Below are 26,110 nucleotides of genomic sequence, written 5' to 3' on the forward strand. Positions count from 1 at the left end.
ACAGCTCCTAGGAACCTGGGGATCCTCCTTCCCATCGTCAGCCCCAGCATCCTCCCTGTGCAAATCCCAAAATGCTGACAGACCCAGGCATTCTGTGACTCACCACAGGCGCAAACACTAACATTTAGGGAGGGCGTGCCCAGCTAATCCAAGCAGATGCTGGTGTAGGGTGTCTACAACAGCTGACGGCTACTCCCACAGTGGGGAGACCTGGCACCCATCTGAGAGAGCTCTCCAGCCAACTGGGGTGCAGAACCCAAACAAACAGAAGCTACTCAGAGCAGGGCCAGGCAGAGTTATTTCTGCCTTTGCGAGACTGCCTGCCGTGAGCACTCCAGGGCCTGAGACAGTGAGGAGAGCCCTGCCTGGCTGAAGGTTTCTGTGGGATTAGACACAGCTGAGTTAATGAAATTTACAAGTCAGCAAAATGACTAAGTGTCAGAGACGCCTCCTCAAATAACAAGGATGCTGGGCACTTCTACCGCGAGCCATGTCTGGGACCAGGGATTAATCATTCAGTCCTCGCCACACCCTGGGAGATGTCGCTGCCGACACTGGCTCGCCCATTTCACTGAGTGGGACACTGAGGGCAGTAGCTATAGAGTGAAATGTTGGCAGAAAGGTGAGGACCCAAATTGTACCTAGGCCACATGCCTACCTGAGACGGATTTGGGTGCATCCACACAAGGGGCACACGCAGCAGTCAGGACAAGTCAATTGAACCCACAGTCAGTGCAAGGTAGCGTGTGCGACAGGAGCTCAGGGGTGTGTAAAGCCTTTTCAAACACATGGCACAGCGCACAAAGGAAACAGGGCACTGGCTAAGGGCTGAGCCAACCAATATACCAACCCTGTGCAGGCTGCTCTCCTACAAAGCTCCCCCAGCCCCATGGCTGCAGGCAAGACGACCGCGGAGGTCCGCAGAGACTGACGCCCACAGCTGAAGGCCGGGAAAGGGCAGTTCTTTGAAAAGGGACTCTAAGGTGGCTCCATCTCTCAGCAGCTCCAGATCAAACAGGCTCGCGGCATACAATGGCTCCTAGGCTCTTTCCTTCTCATGCATCCCTAGTGGTCATTACGACTGCCCGCAGCAACGCCTATGCCGGTGCATCAGCGGTTTGTCCGGGTGTCCCCGTTCTGGTGACAACGCTCAAGGAATGGACTTTGACTGCCTCTCCCGCAGCTCTGTTGACTCTTCAAGGATAGGAAGAGAAACTAGAAGTAACTCTTGGCAGGAGTGCTGACTCCATTGGAGAAAGGCCATTTTTACAGCCAATTTCAGAGCAAAACCTCCCTTTTAAATTACACTAAGATTTACTTCTCATTTCCTTTGAGGGCAAGGTTATCCAGTGGCGAGAGAGCAGTGGACTGGGGGGGAGGGTGGGTGGACGGACCTCAGGACTCCTGGGTTCTTTCTCTAGCTCTACCACAGACTCATTGTGCAACTTCCCCTTGAGCCGTGGTTCTTCCACTCCAACCGAGATCGGCTCCTCACAGGAAGGCAGATTATTGCTGGCAGGGACCTGCATGGAGTTGTCTCTCTGGAGGCTGCTAATGTCTGGTCCCTCCACAGGATCAGAATGTTCACTATTTATTGCTGGATGCCCTGTGGAAAGTCCAGGGCGGGGTGGAGAAACTGTCAGGCACCCTCCCCTTTCTTAAGTTTCCAGTGCCTGGCTGCTTCAAGTCTGTGCTGCTTGCAGAGATGCTGGGAGGCAGAGAAACCACTTTGCAAAAGAGGGCAAGAGCGGCTGTCAGTCCCCCCCCCAGAGCTGTACAGTCCTGGTCATGTCCAGGGCACTGACATGCCAGGTGGAAACAATAATCCATGTGAGACCCTCCCGCACCTTACGCCACCGCCTGGTAGTTCGGAAGGTAACAGTATCCTACGGGCGAAAGGGAAAGCACTCGGGTTGTGCCCCTTTTGGCTTCTCTGAGATGGACAGAAATGGTCTGAAAGGGGCAGTTTTATTTGTTTGTCTTAAGTACTGTTTTTAAAAGGGCAGGACGTGTATTTCAATGTGAGGCGAGGCTGCTTCTGCGGGAGGCCCCAGCTAACTGACCAGCAAGTGGAGTAAGACAGGACATGAGCCTGCAGCTGGAAGCTGAAGCCAGACACACTTAAGTGAGAAAGGAGGTGCCATTTTATTTTAAAATGGGGGTGGAGAAGCTTGTTGGGGTTGGGGGCCACAGACCCACCGAAGACTCAGTGTGGGGCCACACACAAATGAGAAGCAAAACAACCGTGGAGAAGCAGGGCGCAGTGGAACAGGCTCCTGGCACTTGCGCAGTGAGTGCAAGGGGAGATGGGGCCACCCCTGCTGCTGCCTTACGCCAGGCCCCAGTAATCCCCCAGGTAGGGTTGCCAGATAGTTTCAACAAAAATACCGAACACACTTGCCATGACATCACAATCGACATGCCATCTTAGTTAGAACATACCGGACAGTTCTATTTTCTCAACTGGTTTCCCAAACAGAAAGCTAAATACTGGACTGTCCAGTTCAAAACCGGACACCTGGTAACCCTACCCCCAGACCACATTGCTCAGGGAGGGTTTGCCCTGGGCCTAAGGCACGGTGGGGGAGGGAAGGGAGGATTGCCCCAGGCCCCATGCCTCCCTCGGAATGGCCCCGGCCCTGAACCTCGCAGGCTGGATCAAGGCAAGCTGGGGGCCAGATCTGGCCCATGAGCTGTGGGTTCATCATCTCCATTTGGGGATCTGAGCGGGGTGAGCCACTGGACAAACTCCCAAGGGCCATGGCGGATGTCCCACCTCTTGATGGCTTCAGGTCAGAACTGAAGGACTTTGTGTCTGACTAAAGCATCTTCCAGAAATGTACTGAGCTCAGTCTGAAGGGAACTGGATGACACCCCCTGGCCTGTGTTACACAGGGGGCCACACGAGATGATCTAACGTCCCTGTTGGCCTTACTATCCAGGCATCTCAAGAGCCACGGCTGCTGAGCTTTGATGAAGAGGTTTCTTTTCTCCCCTAGGACTCAGTCGAAGAGGTGTCCACAAAGCCCAGGAGCTTTAAATAGTCTAGGAATCAAGTTAAGGCAGATTTCACTTCCTTGGTACTTGGGTCGCCACACTCCCACAGACCTGCCCAGTAGGCCAGAGTCTCCAGGGTGGATGAGATCAGAATCTTGTAACCCACGATACAGACAGACCCTTTCATTACACGGCAGCACAGTGAGGCCCTGCCCGTCTCCTTCGGCCTTGTAAGGCTGCACCGCAGGGGGCCCTTGAAATCCCAGGCCCAGTGCCTCTGGTGGCCTTAGTGATACGGGAGATCAGGGACAGCTGATCCCAGCTGTGTTGCCCGGGCATGACAGAGTGAGGCCTGAAACTCAGTGTTTCCTGGCTTCAGTGGTGAGAAATCCCAGCGGCCACCCGCCACAGCCCAGCGCTCAGCAGGGGGAGGAGAGGGAGGCCTCTCTGCCCCCTGGACACACAGCATGCGAGGGAGTTCTGCTGCCGCAGGGCACCTGCAAGGAATATTTTCATCACATTTCTATATTTAGTTGTCCCATTTCCTTCTTGCCAGTCAATGGATTTACAACTGCCACCAGGTTTATTCAGAGAGGGGCAGATACTCGCTGAGGCACAAAGTTCAACTGCTAGTGCCCATGGGAGTTTGCCCCCAGGACCGGGCCTGGACAGAGTTGCATGGGGGTCCTGCTGCATTTCGAAGCCTGCTGACTTTATGGGGAATATTCCCTCAGTAGCCCTCCCCAAATAGTTAGCCAAGGTGCCTGACATCAGGGGTGGCAGTGATGCCTAGTGGATAGAGCACAAGGCTAGCGCTCAGCTCTGAATTCTACTCCTGGCTCTGCCATTAACACATGGGGCAACGTTCCCTCTAATTTCTTCCAGCCATGTATGGAATGAATTTTGTTATGCACACTGTGGCATGTGCAGATGTACACCACCAGTAGAAACACATGCTGCTGGTGGCCAGTCAGCTGGGCGGCATCTGAATCTCTCCTGGGTGGCTGTCCAAGCGCTCAGCTTAGAGAGCCCTGATACTGCGTGAACTTGAGTGAGTCACGTCCCTGCTCTATGCCTCAGTTTCCCTAGGTGTAAAATGGGGACAATGCTCCTGACCTTCCTTTGAAAAGCACTTGGAGACTTACAGATGGAAACAAGAGCTAGATAAGAGCAAGGGGTTACTGTAATAGGCCCTCCCCCCTTTGGCACGAGAGCGCTCGAGTTCGTGAACGTCTCTCCTTTGGGTGCTCACTGAGGATGCTGCAAACCACGAGCAGAAGCTTGTTTCGAAGCAGCAATGCTAACCCAGTCCCAGGCTCAAGGCGCTCGCTGTGTTTGGTGATCCCCACATGGCAGCCAGCAACCCAGAGACACTCCATCAAGGTGACAGATTCAGTCAGCATGCCCAGGAGAGAGGCTCTGGCTCTGAACGAGGCCCTTCCCACCCACAGGCAGGGGAAAATCTGTCTCTCAGCAGTAGCTGTCAGCGCGACTGGCCAGGTGTCACAGGGCAGTCCCATAGGGAACTCCATGTCTTAGCTGATGCTCTGGCAGTCAGTCAATTCAGCTAAGACTTGGGGACACGAACAAGGCTGCTCCCTGCTTTGGGATTCACGTTGGTACAGGCAATTGCCAGCGACTGATGGGTGCTGGCTGAGAAGTGGGGCTTGAACTGGGAGACAGCTAGGTTGGCGGGGAAAGAGAGGATCTGACAAGACAGAGACTGGTCTCCAGAGGGAAGAGGGACAGCTCAGAAGAGGCAGAGGAGTATGGGAGGAACAGGAGTGGGCTGAGCCGTTTCCTGATGCTGGGCACCAGCTGCTGGGAAGGATATCCAGAAAGAGCAGCAAGGTTGTTTGGACAGAACTGGTGTGTTTGGTTTGTGACACCTGCATCTGGTGATGAGGTAGGAGATAGGCTGGGAAGGCAACAGCAGCACCAGTGCCACAGATTCCACCTTCAGGTCTCCTTCCTAGGGATGCCACGGGACATGGCCGTTCTTGGATAGAAGAGTTTCTCGCGGACCCAGCCCTCTGTACGGAGTGCGTGGCCAGTCACCTCTTTCTGATAGCTGAACTGGAGGAAGAGGCTCCATTTGCCCTCCTGACAGATGTCCCAACCAAAGGCCTGGCCTGTTTACATACCCGCGGGTTAATTTGCACTGAGCTGGCTGTGTGGGAGGGGGGTGCTGAGAGAACAAGACCCATGAACTCCAGGGTTTCACAGGGCCTGAAATGCGTGCAACGTCAGGCAGGCCAGGAACATATTCACTCTTACAGAATGAGTGTTCAGCCACAGCAGTGAGCAAGGTGCCAGACACACACAACTGGGGCCCCTCCCTCTGAGCCTGCACCGATGGGAATATCTGGTGCTACATTAAGGCTGGGAAAGATGCTGGATTTACAGCCCTGAAGACCTGGGCGTACCCACATCCTGGGCAGTGCCAGGGTAGCATGTGGGGTGGAGCTTGTTCCCACGCCAACAGCCCCGACCCCTCTCTGCCACTAAGGGCCACTCCCACTGGCAGCCCTTTGGCTGTCTGCTAGGCACTGGGCCCAGACCCAGCCAAGTCAGTCACAGCGCACTAACGACTGCCAGCCTGCAAAGGGCTCTCAGGCGGAATCCCCTGAGGCCTCAGCTCCAGCACAGCAATGGCTGTTGGAAAGTCTGTCCCTATTCCTGCTGACTCGCTCTGAACACACCAAGACCCCAGTCCCTGGGCAGCAAGGCGGCGGGCCCAACCCAGGCCCCAAATAGAGGCCACACGCACCTCTGAAGGCACAGAATGGGGACAAAGACAAAGGCTTTTGTGCACCAGAGGATCTTCCAGCTGCTGGGACAAGGTGGCCAAATCCCCTGGCTGTACGGTGCCAGGCCTGGGCACTCCTCACTTCCGACCACACCTTGGGGCTGCCGCTGGGGGATGGAGGAGGTCCCTGAACCTGGGAGCTTTAAGGGAGAGGAGAGCATGCTTCACTCTGGAAGGGCCCTCGCCCCCCAGTCCCCATGGACAAATGATTCAAGAGGCATCTTTACAGCAACTGCAGCAGCCACCCCCACTCCCAGCCCCCCGGGCACAAGCCTACCTTATCCAGGAAGCACAGCTTGTCCCTGGTCTTGGCGTCCAGGATCTCCACCTCAAAGAAAAGAACAGCCTTTTTAGATTTCTTGGCCTTGGGGTGACGCTTCAGCCCGATGCCGTTGAGACCCATCTGGTGGGGTTGGCCCCCCTCCAGGGGCACCGCATTCATGTCCATGCCTTTCCACAAGTCTTCCAAGCAAACGCTGGGAGCGTGTGGAGCCAGGGGCCAGGGACTCAACCCTGCAGCTCTGCCCTGGCTGTCCCAGTCAGTGGATTCCTAAGGGAGATACTTCTCCAAGGCTCAGCAAGATCTCCCCTTGCTCTGGGAGGATTCCAGAGGCCGCCCCTCCAACGGGACCCAGCTCGGCCGGCTGAGGTCTGCTCTGCAGGCTGATTCCGAGGCGTAATCCGATAGCACAGGGAGGTGAACTGCTACCCTACCCAGCTAAATATAAAACTGCACCCAGCTCCTCACAAGCAGCTCCTACCAGGGGCTTTTTAAGGCACTGCCATTGCTCTGGGAGATAAACACAGAATGCTGGGATTTGTCAGTCACATCAAGACTTCACACCACCCCTGATAAATGAGCTACTGCAGGCTACAATGTACCCCGCCTGGCACAAGCCTCTGTGTCCGGAAGCATCCAGGAGCGGATCAGGTGCTAATCTCACATCAGCAAGAGTTTGTGTTCCTGTGACATCTATTTGTCAGTATTATCACCACGTGCAGAGGGCACAGTCAGGAAAGAGGCTCTATCTGTATAACAACGAGCATGATATGAACTAAACAGCCATCTCTCCCCTGCAGTACTCTGTAATGGTTTTGTTTGAATCAACCCAAGAGACTGATGGACTTCTTCTGCTACTTAAAAGAATGGCATGCATAATTCACCTGTGAAACTCTCTGCTGCAGGATATAATTGAGACAAGAGGGCCAAGAGTTTTAAAATACATAACTAGGCATTTATAAAAGTTGCCTCTGAAATTACACTGGCTACTATAAATCCTCCCACTCAAAGGCAAAAGCTGCTCATTGTGTTCACAAATATCTCCAGCCTCGCTAAAAGGAAATGGCATTACAGGAAATGGTGGATGTGGCATAGGCCAGCAGTCCTCAACCTGTGGTTCAGAATCCCCAAAGTGGGTTACAACCCTGTTTTAATGGGGTTGCCAGGGCTGGCATTAGCTTGCTGGAGCCTGGGGTAGTCCAAGCCTCACTGCTCAGGGCTGAAGACACCTCCCACCCCTGGCTTCCGGGCTCAGACTTTGGTCCCCTTTCCAGGGGTGATGTAATAATCTCTATTGTCAGACGGAGGCTGCAGTGCAATGAAAGGAGAGAGACCCTGGGATAGACACATTATACCATGTGAAGCAGCTAGCACTGGCCACCATCAGAGACATAACCCAGTACTGGATGGATCCCTATTCTCACCTCACCTGTCCTTAACACCCCCCATCCCCAGCAAATCAAAGCCTAAGAAGCTTTGTACTGACAAGTTAGGGCAGGGGTGGGCAATAATTTTTAATGGAGGGCCACTTAAAGATTTTGGCAAGTGGTCAAGGGCCACACTTCTCTGCGGAGGGGGTGTGGGGTCTGGGATGGAGGTTGGGTGCAGCAAGAGCTTGAGGTAGGGGACCGGGGTGCAGGAGGTGGTGTGGGGTCTGCGAGGGCGTTTGGATGAAGGCAGGGGTTGTGATCTGGGGCAGCGGCTTGGGGTTCAGGGTCCAGGAGGGGGTATGGATGCAGGAGAGGATTCTGGACTGTAGGAGGGGGGTTAGGAGGGGGTACAGGGTCTGGGAGGAGGGAATGGGGTACAGAGAGCTTGGGTGGTGGCCTGGGGTAGGTAGCTGGAGGGGAGAGAGGGGATGGGGTGCTAGAGATGGGCTCTGGCTGGGAGGCACTTACCTAGCTGGCTCCCAGCCAGCAGCCCTGCAGGAGCCTGAGGCAGGCTGTCTGCTGCGGTCCCAGGCTCGTGGGCTGACTGCACCCCGTGGCTCTGCCTCGGGCATTGCGGAAGGGGGAGAGAGGGTGGCTTCACACGCTCCCCTGCCCCCAGCAAAATTTCTTGGCTCCTATTGGCAGGAAACTAGCCAATATGAGAGGAGAGAGATTTTGCAGAGAGATTTAGCCTCCAGAACAGCCAGCTGTTTAAAGCATGAACTGCTCTCTGCCTAAGGGTGCAGGGAAACGGCCGTGGGTCAGATCTGGTGGCTTGGCAGGCTGGATCCGGCCCACTAGCCACCTCTTACCTCCCCCCACCCCATTCCGGATTAGAGCCTCGCTTTTGGCAAGGAAATCATACAGAAATACCACTGCTAACACCTTGACAACTCCACCAGTGCCAACAGTGGGAACACTGGGGCAGAGGTGGGCTGTCCCTGGCATTTTATCACTGGGCTGCTTAGACCTCCTCTGAGCAGGGTTAGACGAGATGGCGCTTAAAAACGCCCAAGCCAGCAGACAAAACATTTCCACTAGGGTTCTGGTGCTGCTAACACACACGATGTTGACTCCTGGATTAAGCAGAAAAGCATTTTCATAAAGCTAAGCCTGAGCAGGGATTTCTCCCCAAAGAGGAAGTATTTGCCTCTTACTCTTAAGGGTGTGGGACATGACACTTGGGCAGTGATTAGGGATGGGAGGTCTAGCTGGTTAACCAGTGAGCCTCACCCTTCGTGAATCAGGCTTGCCAGTTAGGGTTAACTAATGGGAGCTGGAGCGGCTCCCTGCCTGCCCCAGGCCCAGGCACCCTGCCTGCCCCTTGTAATTGGGCACTGAGAGCAAGGACTGGTGGCTGAAAACAAACTTTATGGGACTGTGGGAAATTTGGCCACACCCATGAGAAGTGGGTATCCGGCTCACTAACATGCTGGACCAGAGTGGCGGGCTAGAGAGGTTTAACCTGTAGTTACATGTTTTAGATCAACGGTAGGGAACCTCAGGCCCAGGGGCCAGATGCGGCCCCCAACCTGTCTGGATCCGGTCCCCAAAAGGCTCAGGGTCTCCCCTGTATTGGGGAGCCTGCGCTGGCACTCCAGCCCACCTGGATGGGCCCCCATAGGTTTTGTTGTGTGAGGGAAATGTGGGGAGTGTCTTTCTCCTCAGTCAGGTGCCATATCAATAGGAGGGTTTTGTGTGCGGCCCCTGACTGATTTCTCCATGGGCCAGTGCCCCCCCCCCCCCCACCCAAAAAAGATTCCCTGGCCCTGTTTTAGATAACAAAGATCTATCTCTTCCTCCGGGTGTGCTTGGGGGTCCCCAAGGTGGAGGGGAGAGGATACAAAATTACAGCAGAATGAAGTTTATTCCTGAGATTTCAGAGGTGCAACTCCAAGTAAAGTCAACGAAAAGAAGCCTGACCCTTGGAACTAGGTGTGTTCCTACCCATGACAAAGGCAGTGCGCATGGTGGAGAGAGCACAGGGAAAATCTCGGCAGGTCTGCTTGGAACACAGCAAGGGGTTACTGCAGGAGCTTCCGTATTTGGTAGCTGAAGAAAGGATTCCCAATAGCCTTGAACCAAAAAAGGCCTCGCCAGCAGCGAGCAGAGCAGGAAGTCCAGAGGTCAGGCCTGTTCACTCTCCCCTGGATGCTTTGACATCAGCAATCAAGAACTGGCCTCAGGAGACTTGGGATCTATTCCTTGCTCTGACACCAGCCTACTCCATAATCCTGGGCAAGTCACTTCCGATCTGCAAACCTCTGTCTTCCCTCCCTCCATGTGCCTGGTCTATAGACTACCTGGGAAGAGGAGGGGTCTTTATTCCAGGCTGATCTACACTGGCACAGCTGTGCTGTTGTAGCACTTTGGTTAGGATTGCCAGGTATCTAGTTTTTGAAAAGGGACACTGGCAGCTCTGCTCAGCAGTGCTGATTGGGCCACTAAAAGTCTGGTCAGCGACACCACGGATCAAAGGCAGGTTCCCTGGCTCCAGGAAACAACTGGCACATCTGGCTCATAGGCGCTGCCCCCTCTCAAACTCTGTGTGCTACGCCCATCCCCAACGCTGGCTCTGCAGCTCCCATTGGCAGGAATAGTAGCCAACTGGAGCTGCAGGGGTGGGCAGAGCATAGAGTCCTCGGTCCTCTAAGCTTAGGAGCTGTACATGCCAGGTGCTTCTAGGAGCTGCCTGAAGTGAGTGTTGCCCAGCCAAGCCCACACCCTAAAACCCCTCCCACACTCAAACCTGAGCCCTCTTCCATACTCACTCTCTCCTGGAGCCTCTCATCCCTTGCTCCACCCCAGAGCCGCACACCCTCCCACACCCAACCGCCTGCACCAGCCCAGGGAAAGCAAGGAGGGTGGAGGAGGGCAAGCAATGCAGGGCAGGGGAAATGAAGTGAATGGGAGGTACACCTTGGGAAAGCACAGGGCATAGATTGGGGCAAGGGTGCTCAGTTTTGTGCAATTAGAAAGTTGGCAAGCCTAACTCCAGTGGAGACACTGCTGCGCCAATGAGAGTGCTTCTCCTGCCACCCTTAACCGTGAGGCGGTAGCTATGGCAACGGGAGAAACCCTCCTGTTGACACAATGCTGTCGACACCAGGGGCTAGAGGCCAGTGTAACTGCACTGCTCAGGGTGTGGACTCATCCTCTTGAGTGACACAGTTACGCTGACAGAAGTGCAAACCTGGCCTCGGGCTGTACATGGTTTAGCACAATGAGGCCCTGATCTCAGTTGGAGCCTCTAGTTCAGTGGTGGGCAACCTATGGCCCATGCACCTCATGCAACCCACTGGGATTCCATCTGCAGCCCACGCACCCCATCTGCCCCTTCCCCACATGCCTCTCACGCAATGGGGCATTGGAGCTCCACGCGTCCTACTCATCCCCTCCTCCCAGCACTTTCGGAGCCCTGTGAATCAGCTGGAGGGAAGAGGGGAAAAAATCAAGGATGTAGCACTAACCAGTAGATTCATGGCACTCAGGAAGAGCAGGGCTCCGGTGCCCCAGTGCACAAAAGGGGCATGGCATGCGGAAGGGGAATGGGGGGGGAGTGGAACCCCCGTGGGCTGAGGGCTGCAGGTTGCCCACCAATAGTCATGTGACCCACTGAGATGAAAAGGGCCACCCATGCAGCCCACTCACTCGTCTTGCTTGCCTATCACTGCTCTGGTTGCACACAACTAAGAAGCAGCCAATTTATTAGGCGGAAAGGTTTTAGAACCTGGCTTTGAATCTGCCCTCAGCTCCCACTGACTCCAACCAGACTTTCAGGTGCTCCGTGCCTCCAAAAAAAAAAAAAAAATCAGGCCTTAAATGCACTTGCAAACATTACAGGATAAAAAACTAGCCACAGTCTCTCTCCTCCTGCTGCTGCTTCTGCTCATTGCCCATTGTATCATTAATTATTATTAAATAGTTCAAAGTTCACAGCTGCATGGGGAGGGGTCCAGTTAAGGCTCCCCCAGCTGTCCGCAGAGTTCTGGGTATCTGCAGAATTCAGAGTGTGATATTGCCTGCTGCTCTCCCTGGTGAGAGACTCTTGGGATTATTTTCACTTTGCATTTAAGAGATGGAGAAGGTGACAAATTCCTGAACTTGTTGATTCCTGAAAACTGCCTCCAGGAGAAGCTGGGAAAGAAATGGGCCAGGGCCTGTGTCAGATGCAACATGTGAACAACTTGTCTCAACACACAGAAATCTGTGCTTCAGGGGTCGGAGGCACGGACTGAAGGGGTTTAACCTCAAGAAGAACAATACAAACATATTGTCTCACAATGGCACTGAGGTGCACACGATCCAAGTTTGTTTGTAACTCATCCTTTCTACCCTAACCTCCCCACTCACCCTGTGAACCCCCCACCCAGGAACATCCACCAACAGAAGGGGAGAAAGCCTCTCAGTGAAACCATCGCTCCACGCCTACTTGCAGGGAGCAGGCAGCCTGTGTTCTGCTCTCTCAGCTGATCGCAAGGCCTGGGTCCAAGCAGGTGTATTAATAGAAGCTGCACTCTAGAGGCTAGGACGGTTTATCATATAGCTCTAAACTCTGGAAACGAGAGGGCACAAAGACTCCAATGCCCTCCAAACAGGATACTGCTGAGCCAGTCAACATCTGAAAATACAAACGGGGCAAGAGACAGAGTGGGAGGGCTTAGTACACATCAGAAGGGGGCCGGGAGAGCTTGGATATCAGCCAGTGATCGGAAGAAATCGCTCTCAAACCACCAGGACCCTGCAGGCCCGGATGGGGCAGAGTAAGGACAGACAGCATGCTCAGGAGCAAAGCAGAGGGACAGCGGAGCAGCCTGCTGGTCACAGAAAGGTAAGGGACACCCCTGCTAAATAACTGTGTGCTTCAGAGGAATGGCGGCAAGCTGTAACCAGCCGGGCTGGGTTACGCTGCACGCAGAGGGCTCACCAGTCTGGATACAGAGCAAGTTCATCCCGGGGCTAGACTAACTGCCTCAGCATTCTTGCAAGAACCTCAAAACAGGACTAATATGTTCCCCCTGGAAGACAGAGACAACAGCATGTGGTGGAAAGCCTCAGGTGTGTGCAGGTTCCAGAACCCCAGCCTTGAGAGGGGATAAAAGGTTGTTAGCAGGATCAATCAGGCACATGTAGTTACTTCTCCTCTTGCACAACTTTTCCCTAGAGATCCCCAATCACAGAGCCCTCTTGGAGCTAACTAGCAAGCAGCCTGCACCATCTGAAATCAAACCACCTGCTTTGGCCTCAGCACAGGAGGGACATGAGCAATTATTAACTTGCCAATAATCAAACCTATCATAAGCCCAGGGCCTAAAACTTTGCTTGCTGTAATTGTAGGAGAAAGAGCCCAAAACCAAAGGTGCTTAAACCAAAGTAAGCAAGAGTTATACTATGAGAAAGAGACAGGCCCTGTCAAAAGCAAACGTTTGTCTGCAAGTCAGTGTTTCTCGGCACTAGAACTGCTAGCACTGCTAAAAGCACATGAAGTATGTAAATATGTTCCACCCGGACGGTACAGGGACACCCAGCTGAGTACAGGACAAACTAGTTTGAAACAACAAAAGTAAAAGCATTAACAGTGGGTAGTGAATGCTTTGGAGGAAAGTACAAGGGATGGTACCAAACATGCCATTAACGTGTAAGTTAATACATACAGGCTGGCTACGTCTACACTGGCCCCTTCTTCGGAAGAGGCATGCTAATTTCTAACTTTGGAATAGGGAAATGCGCGGGGGATTTAAATATCCCACGCGGGACTTAAATAAACATGGCCGCTGCTTTTTTTCCGGCTTGGGGAAAAGCCCGAAAAGAGCATCCAGACTGGCGCGATCCTCCGGAATAAAGCCCTATTCCGGAGGATCTCTTATTCCTACCTGTGTAGCCACAGTGTGCATCATAGATCGTTCATTTCTGTCTATAAACATTGGGGTACCTCTACTTAATTCTTTTGCTGGCCTGGGGGGCGATAGTGAAATCCATACTATCAACTGAGCTGCCTCCATTGTCCCGGGTACAAATACATAGGGGCTCAAAGGCCATTTAGCTACTGACAACTAGTAACATACTTCATTCAACAATAAACCTGACTCGGGTGCCTTTGTATCTGATCTGAGTCTATGGTCTTTGGGGGCTCTCATGAAATCTTTTATGCTAGCTACCTGCGCAGAGCGGGCACGATATACTGAGGGAGCACACGAAAACACATGCAGCCAAACGTTTATCATCACTGATGGAACAGGAGCCACACCACTAAACCCTGAATTTACTGTATCGCTGCCCTGAACTACTACAGTAATTATTCAAGAGACTGCCAGCGAGGTAGGGTAGAAGCTGTTCTGGTGCAAATGGCACATCCCATTCCCGCACAGATGGACTGTGGTTTTCCAGCCATAGCTGTCACTATGACTCAGACTCCAAAGTTCGGGCTGGTGACTACGAAGGACAAACAGGTGGCTGGGAAGGAGCCAGCTGCCCCCAAAATGGAATTTCACCTAGGGAGCATTTTTCCTTAGAAAATCTCAAAGCATTTCACAAATGGTGAGTCAGTCTCATTACTCTCATTTCTCAGAGGGGAAAATGGAGGCACAAAACATCCCTCCCCATGGTCTCACAGACTGTTAGTAGTTGGGTCAAAAACAGAACCTGGACCTCCCAACTTCCATGGCTCCCCCACTCTAACCACTAGGACACATGGCTGCTCCCCAAGATGGAGAAAGCAGAACACATGCTTTAGAAGGGTACATGGGCTTCCAACAGAAATTGGCTGCTGGGCCCAGCCAGCATGCTCAGTAAGCAGAATATGAATCCTAGACAAGGACAGAATCCAGGGATGGCTGGGATTCTAGGGCTTTAACATGGAGCTATGGCTTTAACTTGGAGACTGGATCACACAGTGTCTGGAGCAGTGCGCACCAGGGGGCAGAGAGCCAACACCCCCAGGAAGCCATGGGCTGCCCCAACTGTGTTTATTTGGATAAATTTAAACAACAAATGGTCTGGTAGCACTTTATAGACTAACTCAGCTACCCCCTGAATCTTGTGTTTATTTGGGGAACAGCTGGCCAGCAGAGGAGGGCATAGCATGTGGTGAAGATTCAGGCAGCTGTAGCTCAGTGTATGCTGCTGGAAGCAGAACCCAGAATCCATGAGTGTCAACACAAATTGTCAAGACAAGGCTTAAGGTTGCGTCTCCACTTACCAGATGCTCTGGCAATTGATCTTCCAGGGTTCAATTTATTGAGTCTAGTAAAGACCCACTAAATCAAGTGCTGAGGGCACCCCCGTCAGCGACAGTACTCCTCGCTGTCACGAGAAGTAAAGAAAGTCAACGGGAGTATTTCTCCCATCAACCTCCCACTGGTTGACTTAAGGTACTTTGACTCCAGCTAAGTTACTTACATAGCTGAAATTGCATACCTTAAGCAGACCTTCCAGGTGTAGTATAGATCTGGTCCAAGTATGTGCATGGCCATCAGGTACTCCTTGAGTATGTCCACCTGAAACGGCCCCTCTGCTGCATAAGGGGGAGCTCACAGCAAAAGCCCAGGTATTGTGTCCAAAGCAGACAGCTCTCTAATCTGCTCCACCTTATACAGCACAATTTTGGACCCCATTCACTCGGGGTTCACAATAGCATGCCTCACTCTGACTCAGATTTGTTTCTCCTACCTCTGGGCTCAGCCCACACATGGAAAAGCAAAGACCACATTATGATCTCGGATACTCCACTGCAAATCCACTGGAGCCACTGGGACTGCGCTAGATTTACACCAGTAAAAGTGACAGCAGAATCTGGCCCATGTCATACACGCACAGTCTCTACAAACATGGTATGTGAGATCGGACGAAGGGGCTAGATTTACAGCATGCTGGAGGTGTTTGGGAACTTGCAGTGATCTATATCTTGGCAGGTGGATGGCACTTGTCCCAGACATATACTGGCAGGGAGAGTTATTTTCCCATCCCCTGTGTGCGCATTTGAAATAGCAGCAGGGTAGAAGGAGGAAGAGCTTTAGACACCCAGGTTAGTTCTGAAAGTCCATCCATTAAAACAGGAGAAAAGAAAGTTACTGTTAGTTAGCAAAAGCAACCAAGAGCAGTAGAATCATCAGCCAGTGCAGGTGAGGAGGGTGTTTGAGAAGAGACAATACAGAGAAGACTTGTGCTGGGATCTTTATGTAAGAACAGCCATGCTGGGTTGAACTAATGCTGCATCTAGCCCAGAATCCTGCCCTCTGACCCTAGGCAGACAGTTCCTGTGGTGCAAGGAAAGGATGAGCATAGGGCTAAAGTGCAGGACTGGAGGTCAGGGCTTCTGGTTTTGACTTGATCAAGTCCCTTTCCCTCTCTGTGCCTCAATTTTTCCCTCCGTAAAATGGAGCTGGTGACACTGACCTAGCTCAAAGGGTTGAAGTTTAATTCACTAACTGTTACAAAGAGCTCTTGAAAATCTGGTCCTGCAATCATGCTTTCAAAGCACTTATCACTCTGCCTTTCCCTTTAGCCACTTAATCTAGGTTCCCAAATGGAGGGAGAGGGGGAGCAGAGTTCTTTGGAAGATCTGGCTCCAACAGGGCGTGCTGAGCATCACTGGAACCCTGGCTGGAACCCAAAGCATGTGCAGATGTGCACCACCATAGAAACACATGCTGCCGGCTGTGGGTGGCCTTTGAATCTCTCCTGATTGGCCGCACAAGTGCACAGATTACAGGGAACACTAGATGGAATCCCATGCTCACGCTAACTCTACACTTCTGACAGCTGAAGTTGGGGGTGGAAGACAGGCCTGGATCTTCCCAAGAGCCATGTTCTGTTCACTGCTTCTGAAGCTCTGGTCCTGGCCACCGTCAGAGACAGGATACAAGGCTAGATGCAGTGTTCCCTGTAAGTGCTGCGCTTGTGCAGCCACTCAAGAGAGATTTAAATGGCACCCAGCTGATTAGCAAAATGGCCAGAGTTAGTTTTTTTGGTTCTGCTAGTGGTGTACATTCACACATACATTAGTGCACATACAAATTTATTCTGCACATGGATGGGAAAAATCCACACATGGATGGAAAAGATTAGAGAGAACATTGGTCCCCTCCCTGACCATCTTGGCCAATAACTATTGATGGGCCTTTCCTCCATATCCTTATCCAGTTCTTTTTTTAAACAATTTATACTCTTGGGCATGACAACATTCCCTGGCAATGAGGTCCTCAGGTTAATTGTGCATTGATTGAAAAAGAAATTACTCTTATTTGTATTAAACCTGCTGCCTACTGATTTAATTGGATGACCCGTTTTTTGTATTGTAGTAAAGATAAACAACACTTCTCTATTCACTTTTTTCCACACCATTTCTCTCATACAAGAGCAGAAGAAAGGCCATACTGGGTCAGACCAAAGATCCATCTAGCCCAGCATCCTGTCTTACAACAGTGGCCAATGCCAGATGCTCCAGAGGGAGCAAACAGAACAGGGAATCATCAAGTGATCCCTCTCTGGTCATTCATTTCCAGACTGTGACAAAAGGACGCTAAGGACACCATTCCTACCCATCCTCACTAACAGCCTTTGATGGACCTAACCTCCAGGAATGTATCTAGGTTTTTTTTGAACCCTGTTAAAGTCCTGGTCCTTACAATATCTTCTGGCAAGGAGTTCCACAGGTTGACTGTGCACTGTGTGAAGAAAAACTTCCTTTTGTTTGTTTTAAACCTACTCCCCAGGCAAATGCCATATCCCCTAATTCACTGCAGAACCAACCCCACCTCCCTACCTTCAAAGGGTCCCTTATCCTGGGTTGGCTGTCTGGTCACTCCGGGTATGTCTACACTACCACCCTAGTTCGAAGGAGGGTGGTTAATGTAGGCAACCAGAGTTGCAAATGAAGCCTGGGATTTGAATTTCCCGGGCTTCACTTGCATGATGCCGGGCGCCGCCATTTTTAAATGTCCGCTAGTTCGGACTCCGTGCCCGCGGCTACACGCGGCACGGACTAGGTAGTTCGGATTAGGCTTCCTATTCCGAACTACCTGTACTCCTTCCACGAGGAGTACAGGTAGTTCGGAATAGGAAGCCTAACCCGAACTACCTAGTCCGTGCCGCGTGTAGCCGCGGGCACGGAGTCCGAACTAGCGGACATTTAAAAATGGCGGCGCCCGGCAACATGCAAGTGAAGCCCGGGAAATTCAAATCCCGGGCTTCATTTGCAACTATGGTTGCCTACATTAACCACCCTCCTTCGAACTAGGGTGGTAGTGTAGACATACCCTCCCAGTGTGGGAGGCTTTCGGCCATATATGTCGGCATTGCGCAATCTGGAGCGGAGATCCTGGCGGGTCTCCTCCTCACCCCATACCTCCAGGGGGGCCAAGATCTCTGCCCCAGGCCAGGATGGTGCACGCCTCTCCTCCCCCTTCCAAGGTTCTCAGCCCCCCACATCCTCCCTCCCCATATCCAGGTTCTCTGCCCCCCCCTTCTCCCCAGCTTTTAATCACAAAAAAACAAAGTAATTTTTTTGAACACAAAACGTGTTTTTATTGACTGTACAGGGAAGGGAGGGGTTGTTGTGGGAAAGCCAGAGGGGCAAGGCACAGGCCTCTAGATGGGAGGCCCTGGGGAGTGTTACTGGGGTCCTTCAGAGAAACTCTCCCTCAGGGCCTCCTAGATGTGTACCCTCAGTTGATGGGCTTGGTGGATGGCAGCTGTGCGTGGCTGCTCAAAGGCCCATCCCTCCCAGCCGGCCTCTGCCCCCCATCCCAGAAAGATGTTGTAGAGAACACAACAGGCTGAGACTGCTTGGGGGATGCTGTGCTCCCCGACAGAGGCAGGTCAGGAGGCACCTGAACCATGCCTTCAAGCGCCCAAAAGCACACTCCACCTGGATGTGGGCCCTGCCCAGATGGGCATTGAAACAGTCCCTGCTTGGGTCCAGGTGGCCAGTATGGCTACGTCTACACTGGCCCCTCTTCCGGAAGGGGCATGTAAATTTCACGAGTCGTCGTAGGGAAATCCGCGGGGGATTTAAATATCCCCCGCGGCATTTAAATAAAAATGTCCGCCGCTTTTTTCCGGCTTTTAAAAAAGCCGGAAAAGAGCGTCTAGACTGGCCCCGATCCTCCGGAAAAAGTGCCCTTTTCCGGAGGCTCTTATTCTTTGAAGTAAGAATAAGAGCCTCCGGAAAAGGGCACTTTTTCCGGAGGATCGGGGCCAGTCTAGACGCTCTTTTCCGGCTTTTTTAAAAGCCGGAAAAAAGCGGCGGACATTTTTATTTAAATGCCGCGGGGGATATTTAAATCCCCCGCAGATTTCCCTACGACGACTGCTGAAATTTACATGCCCCTTCCGGAAGAGGGGCCAGTGTAGACGTAGCCTATATGTATATAGATCCAGGTTGGATATTAGGAAAAACTATTTCACTAGGAGGGTAGTGAAGCATTGGAATGGGCTACCTAGGCAAGTAGTGGAGTATCCATCCCTAGAGGTATTTAAGTCTCGGCTTGACAAAGCCCTGGCCAGGTTGATTTAGTTGGGATTGGTCCTGCCTAGAGCAGGGGGCTGGACTTAATGACCTTCTGAGGTCTCTTCTAGTTCTATGGTTCTATGATAAGCCACGGCAAGAGGGCCACATTCCCCATGATGCACAATGGCATCTCCACATCCCCGACCCTGACGCACTCAGGGAAGAAAGTGCCAGCCCCCAGCTTCTGGTAGAGGTTGGAGTTGTGGAAGACACAGATGTCGTGCTCCCTCCCCAACCTGCCAACGAAAATGTCACTGAACTGTCTGTGGTGGCCGACCAAGGCCTGCAGGACCATAGAAAAATATCTCTTGCGGTTGATATACTGGGTGGCATGGTGTTCTGGGGCATGGATGGGGATGTGGGTTCCATCTATCTTTCACCCACACCTCCCGCTCCCCGCAGTTGGGGAAGCCCAGAGAGGAAAATCCTTTCAAAATGCAGGACAATGTAGCACTTTAAAGACTAACAAGATGGTTTATTAGATGATGAGCTTTCGTGGGCCAGACCCACTTCCTCAGATCAAAGCGGTTTGATCTGAGGAAGTGGGTCTGGCCCACGAAAGCTCATCATCTAATAAACCATCTTGTTAGTCTTTAAAGTGCTACATAGTCCTGCATTTTGCTTCAGCTACACCAGACTAACACGGCTACATTTCTATTACTATTCTTTCAAAATAAGATTTCTTCCGGAAAAGCTTATTCCGAAAGAAGCTTGCAGTCTAGATGTAACCTAGTAGGTGGAATGTAGCGTGACATTGGCTGGATGACCTGCTACATTCCATATTCTAATGATATAAGTACCCATTGTTTGGGCAGTTTTTAAGAACAATTAGTACCTTCTCTATCAGCTTCATGTAGCATGGAAACTAACTGACTATTTATTTCCTTTATTTTTTCTCTGCCCCCGCCATCTCCTATTTATTTAGGAACTGGATCTTTAATAACTCTACTCATCTGAAGAAGTGGGCTGTGCTCATGAAAGCTCATGATACCATCTATGTTTTGTTAGTCTCTAAGGTGCTGCTCGACTATTTGTTGTTTTTTAAGTTTCCTTAGACTCTTGGCTGTCTAGTGACCCTGCCCCCAAACTGCCTTTTTGAGATGCTTCCTACTTCTGCTGTAGTTAAAAAAAATCGTATTAGTTTTTGCATCTTTAGCAAGTTGCTTCTCAAATTCTTTCTTGCCCTGTCTTATTGTACTTCCACACTTACCCTGCCAGAGTTTGTGCTCCTTCCTATTATCCTCACTAGGATTTGACTTCAAATTTTAAAGGACTCCTTTCTGGGTATGTCTGTACTGCAGCCAGCCTGTGCCAGCTGACAGGCTCACACAATTCAGGCTTGTGGAGCTGTTTAGCTGTGGTTTAGACTTCCCGGCTCAGGCTTTCCAGAGCTCTGGGACTCTCCCACCTTGCAAGGTTCCAGATCCCAGACTCTACCCCAAGCCTGAATATCTATACTGCAGTTAAACAGCCCCTTAGCCCAACTCAGTTACAAAGGCCAGTTGTAGCTTTTTAATGGCAGTCAGACATACCTATAGCCTCTAACAACCTTCAAAACCCTGCCATTTAGCCATGATGGCATTTTTCTGATCCTCTGATAGCCTTATGTGATTTGGGATGTACAGTTAGCCTGAGCCTCTTACAATGTTTTAAGCAGTCCCCAGTTGCTTGCAGGTGTGTAACCCTTGTGGCCACTTCTTTTAATGTCAAACCAGCGTTCTCATTCTTGCGTAGTTCCCCTTTTTTAAGTTAAACATTACAGCAGTGGGATTGTTTGGTATTTCCTCCCCTACAAGAATGTTAGATTTACCTAGACTATGATCATTACTACAAAGTAGCTCAGATATAGTCACCTCTTGAACCAGATCCTGTGATCCATTTAGGACTAAATCAAGAACTGCCTCTCCCCTTGAGGGTTCCCAGGATTAGCTGCTCCAGGAGGCTGTCATTTATGGTGTGTAGAAATTTCTCTCTGCATCATTCTTTAAGGGGACAGTTACCCAGTCAATCTGAGGCTAGTTGGAGTCACTCATTATTATTATCACTACACATTCTGCTTTTGTAGCTTCTCTGATTTCTCTGAGCATTTCACAATCATGGTCATGCCATCTGCTCCTTAAGACCCGACTCCTTTCCCGTGAAATTGTCCTGTGCTATCGTGAGTCTTTATTTTTACATCCACGTTCTCCTCTCATTTACACCTTGCTAAATTTGAAGCAATTCCATTATCTCTAGTAATTACCCCAGATTAAGCAAGCAAAATTTTGCCCTTAGATTTGCAACCCATCTTTCTAGCAGCACAAAATATCATGTGCAAAGTTTACAGGAGCAGAGGCCAGAATTCTTCACCCAGCAGGCTTGCAACCCAATGTGCTGAATGCTTTCAAAAGCCAGTCCACTTATTTTGGTGCCTCAATTTAAGCTTCTTTTTTTGATTTTTTATTTCATATCTGACTCCCAAGTACGTCATTAATTCAGTTCCTTAAACTGCCCTGCAGTTATTGCAAAGGACAGCAGAGCTTGATTTTGCCTCAAATTAGCAGGAAACCAAGTGGCAGTGGCAGCTTTTAAACTGTGCTTTATGATGTTTATTTAATAGCAGTGCGGGCTTTCAGTTTATAGCGAGCAACAGGTGTTTATCTTGGCCGAGTCTGGGAGCAAAGCACGGCTATGTGACTCGATAGAGCAGGGGTGGGGAATCTTTTTTGGGTCGGGGGCTGATGATCCACGGAAAAACTCAAGTCAGGGTCACACACAAGTGAGAAGCCAAAACAAACAAACAAACAAAACATATCCCAAACCCTCACTGACATGGCCCGTGACTGAAGGAGAAAGACACCCTCCACTTTCCCCTCACACAACAGAGCCTAGTGGGGCCCAAGCTAGTAGATTTTCTGTGCTCCAGTCCCTCAGTAGGTGCGAGCTCCTCAATGCTAGGAGCCTCAGGAGCTGGATCCAGGCAAGCCAGAGGATGCATCCAGCCTCCAGGCCTGAGGTTCCCCATTCCTGCTGTAGAGGGCAGCCATCATGGAATCCCTAGCACAAGTCTTAGTGAGACATTTTCCAACAAGAGGAAAATGTTGCTTAATTGATTGTAGAGAAAGTCCTGAACTCTATGGTATACAGGGGATGGGGAGACATCTATGGTACTTTGCTGGCCCCATTACTATGGTACCTGTGCATTTCACAATGTTTATTCATCCTCACAGTCCAGGGCACAGCCATTATCCCCAGTGTGTCTCAGGGTATGTCTACACTTGCATCCTCTTTCGAGAGAGGGATGCAAATGAAGACAATCGAAATTGCAAATAAAGCCAGGATTTAAATATCCCATGGTTCATTTGCATATTTGCATTATGGTGCTATTTCAAAATAGCACTATGTCGAAATAACAGACAGTTGTTAAGATGTGGTTATTTCGAGAGAAAACCCTTCTCTCAAAATAACTGGTAAACCTCATTGTATGAGGAATAAGGGTTATTTTGAGAGAAGGGTTTTCTCTCGAAATAACCGCATCTTAACCACATCTGTTATTTCGAAATAACGTGAATGTGCAAATGAAGCGCAGGATATAATGCGCTTAGGGATTATAGTGGACCACAAGCTGAATATGAGTCAGCAGTGTGATGCTGTTGCAAAAAAAGCAAACATGATTCTGGGATGCATTAACAGGTATGTTGTGAGCAAGACACAAGAAGTCATTCTTCCGCTCTATTCTGCGCTGGTTAGGTTGCACCTCAGTTGGAATATTGTATCCAGTTCTGGGCACCGCATTTCAAGAAAGATGTGGAAAAATTGGAGAGGGTCCAGAGAAGAGCAACAAGAATGATTAAAGGTGTGAGCTATGACGGAAGGCTGAAAGAATTGGGTTTGTTTAGTTTAGAAAAGAGAAGACTAGAGGGAACATGATAGTCGTTTTCAGATATCTAAAAGGGTGTCATAAGGAGGAAGGAGAAAACCTGTTCATCTTGGCCTCTGAGGATAGAACAAGAAGCAATGGTCTTAAACTGCAGCAAGGGAGGGTCACGTTGGACATGAGGAAAAAGTTCCTAACTGTCAGGGTAATCAAACACTGGAATAAATTGCCCAGGGAGGTTGTGGAATCCCAGTCTCTGGAGATATTTAAGAGGTTGGATAAATGTCTATCAGGGATGGTCTAGATAGTACTTGGTTCTGCCACGGGGGCAGGGGACTGGACTCGATGATCTCTCGAGGTCCCTTCCGGTCCTAGTATTTTATGATATTTAAATCCCAGCTTCATTTGCAATTTTGAATGTCTTCATTTGCATCCCTCTCTCGAAAGAGGGTGCAAGTATAGACATACCCTCAGTTCCCTGTCTGTACAGATAGTCTAAGTGACTTAACCAAGGTCATGCAGGAAGTGAGCAGCAGAGCAGGAAATCAAATCTGGGTTTTCAAAATTCCCAGTTGCACCAGCCACCACTGGACTATCCTTCCTCCCTAGGCTGACCAGATTTACAACCTGAAAAATAAGCACACCTGTACTGAGGGTGATTTCAGCAGGCACCAGATAGATGGGCATGGCAAAGCAAGAGAAAAGGTTGCCTGCCTCACTACCTCAACTGCTGACAGGAGAGGACTGGCTCAAGGACACATGTAGAGGAGGGAGGTCTCTCCTGAGGCAGAGCAGCGGGTTAAGATTACGGATGTTAAAATGCGGTTAATTGACTAGTCGATGGAATTTCCATTGACTAGTGGATAGGCACTTCCACATTCCTCCTTTGAAATGTACAAGAACCCCTGCTGACTAGGCTGCACGCAGATGCCTGCTTTGAAATGCACAAGAGTCCCCAGCAGGGGCTCTTGTGCATTTCAAAGCCATGGAGCCCAGGGTGGGGGGGGGGGTCCAGAGTCCCCCACTGACTCCAGGCTCCACTGCCCCTCTGAAACGTGCAGAGGCGGCAGCCACTTTGAAGTTCCCTTCCCCCCAACATTTGGCTGCCTCTCTCTGAGGCAGCAAGAGGGGAGGGGGGAATCAACTAGTCAAAAAAACTGACAAGCAAGTGCTTATCAGATAGACAACTAGTCTTTAACATCCCTAATTAAGATGCCTCCCAAGATGCACATGCGCTCAGCCAATCAGTTGTCAGTTTCACCAGGTAGCAAGCTCCTTCAGGGGGCATGAAAACCAGAACAAGACAGAGCCAACAGAGATGGGCCCTGAAATAGGGGCAGTCCTAGTGCCTGTGGAGACACTGTCCTCAAAGGCACTGTAAGATGTCAGAATTCTAGTGTGACTGTATTTTGGTATTAGGCAGCTGTGTCCATTCCCCAGCTTCAGCCTCCCCTGCATCCTGCTTTCTGTGGAGCAAATGATTTCCAGCAATGCAGACAGTCAAAAGCAAGATTGAGCTGCAATGTTAGAACAAAACAAAACAAAACAAAAAACCCACCACCAGGCCTGTCTCTACAGTTTACATAAATGCTTATCGAGCTGGGCTCCTGTTTCGGGAGTTGCTTTCCCTGCTAAATACCATGGCCAAGATAGGGCCTCACTGAAAATAGAATACCTCAAAAACCATCTGTTTGGCATCAAACAGCCAACAGCCCCCTCTTTGCGTACACACGAATGACTCCAAACACCCCCATCTGGATCTGAGGAGTAATTACATGCTAACCTTCCCGTCACATCAACAGAGCAGCAGCACCACTACAGGCGAGGTAGAGATATGTATTACAGCACCAGTCAAGAATCAGACCCCACTGTGGCAGGCAAGCTGCAGACACAAGCAAGAGACAATCCCTGACCCGAAGAAGGTATGAAGCAGACATTGACACAGGGCCCAACATTTTATACATGATAACGACAAGCTTTTATGTGACCTACAGGAACATGGAAATATTTTCTTTTAAAGTGCACACAGCTGGCTTAAGACTGTGCATCACCAGTGGTGTTTGGACACCAGCCATTGCTACAGGTTGGAACTCTCGGGTCCAGCATCATTGGGACAGTTTGCCAGACTAGAGGAGGTCTACTGCCACTGGCCCCCAAGCCTGTCTGCTGCTGGCAGGGCTGCCCCAACAGGCAACCCTGCCTCACCCCCCCCCCCCAACCTGGCTGTGCTTCTTGCCCAGCTACTGCTAGCTCCCTGGGCAGCACAGGCTGCGGCTCCTGCCATAGGGCTCTGTTTCTGTGTAGCTCCTGCCGCAGGGCTGGGGCTCTGATCCCGGCCCCTTGCCCCATGTAGTTGAGGAAAGCTGCAGGGCTGTGGTTCCAACCTCGCACAGCCAGGGGAAGCAACAGGGCTCCAGCCCCGATCCAACACTACCCCAAGCTGGGCTGCTGGCTCTGATGTCCTGCCCGGCTGGCCCGCCTGCCCTTAGGCTCTCTGGCTCTCTGCTCCAGGAGCATCTGTGATCCAGCAGCAGGACCAGAGAGTCCTGGATTTTGGAGGTACGACCTGTACTAAACACCTGAAAGTGAAAGGGATTATATGAACAGAAAAAAATGACTTAAATCACGTTTTTTGTCTGAGTGGCAAGGAAGCAGAATAGTGAAAAGTGCAGTTTGCTTTAAACTATTGCAAGGGGAAGAAACAAGGAGGAAAAGATCTCTGTTTGCTGCACCTTTAAAAAAACTGAGAGAGTGTCCCTTTGATTTGCCAAAATCAAGGCCTCTCTTCTAGGAGCAAACACCGGAAGTTTTCCAAGCCCCTGTCAGCAGGTTGATTCACAATTCACCCCCCTCCTCTGCTTGCAATATCAACAGCTGCAAGAGGATTGGATATGAAGCATTGTCAGGAGCAGAGCATTAAGGCAACCAAGTCTCTTGATCTTTATTTGCTGTGGGGCAATAGCATTAAAAGGACAGCATCAGCCAAAGAGATCCAAGTCAGACCACATGTGGGCACCTGCTCCATCGGACTGATACCCATTAACAGGGTGCTGATCCGCTGCTTCCTGTAGATTTCTGAGAAGCACATGGGGATCACAAATCAACCCAGAACCCTGTGTTTGCCCGGGTGGGATTCTATTCATCATGCATCCCTCCTCTCCCTGAGGAGCTGATCAATCATTTTGAGTAAGAAGGGAGAGGGCATCTAAGAGTTAACTTTGTCAAAAAC

General features: G+C 50.8%; 1 protein-coding gene across 2 annotated transcripts in view; it reads right to left on the reverse strand.

Annotated features, from left to right (window-relative positions):
- TECR (trans-2,3-enoyl-CoA reductase) overlaps window positions 1-26,110 on the reverse strand; it is a 55,912-nt gene that overhangs the window by 14,228 nt on the left and 15,574 nt on the right. Inside the window, exon 2 of one of the 2 annotated variants that reach the window (XM_075902248.2) lies at window positions 6,084-6,134. In XM_075902248.2, coding sequence (XP_075758363.1) covers window positions 6,084-6,134 — 51 coding nt within the window. Of the gene's footprint in view, window positions 1-6,083; window positions 6,255-26,110 lie in introns of those variants that run through there. The other variant, XM_075902246.2, reaches the window with a different exon arrangement.

Source organism: Pelodiscus sinensis, chromosome 31 (genome assembly GCF_052426305.1).
Source record: "Pelodiscus sinensis isolate ZL-2025 chromosome 31, ASM5242630v1, whole genome shotgun sequence".
NCBI lineage: Eukaryota > Metazoa > Chordata > Testudines > Trionychidae > Pelodiscus > Pelodiscus sinensis.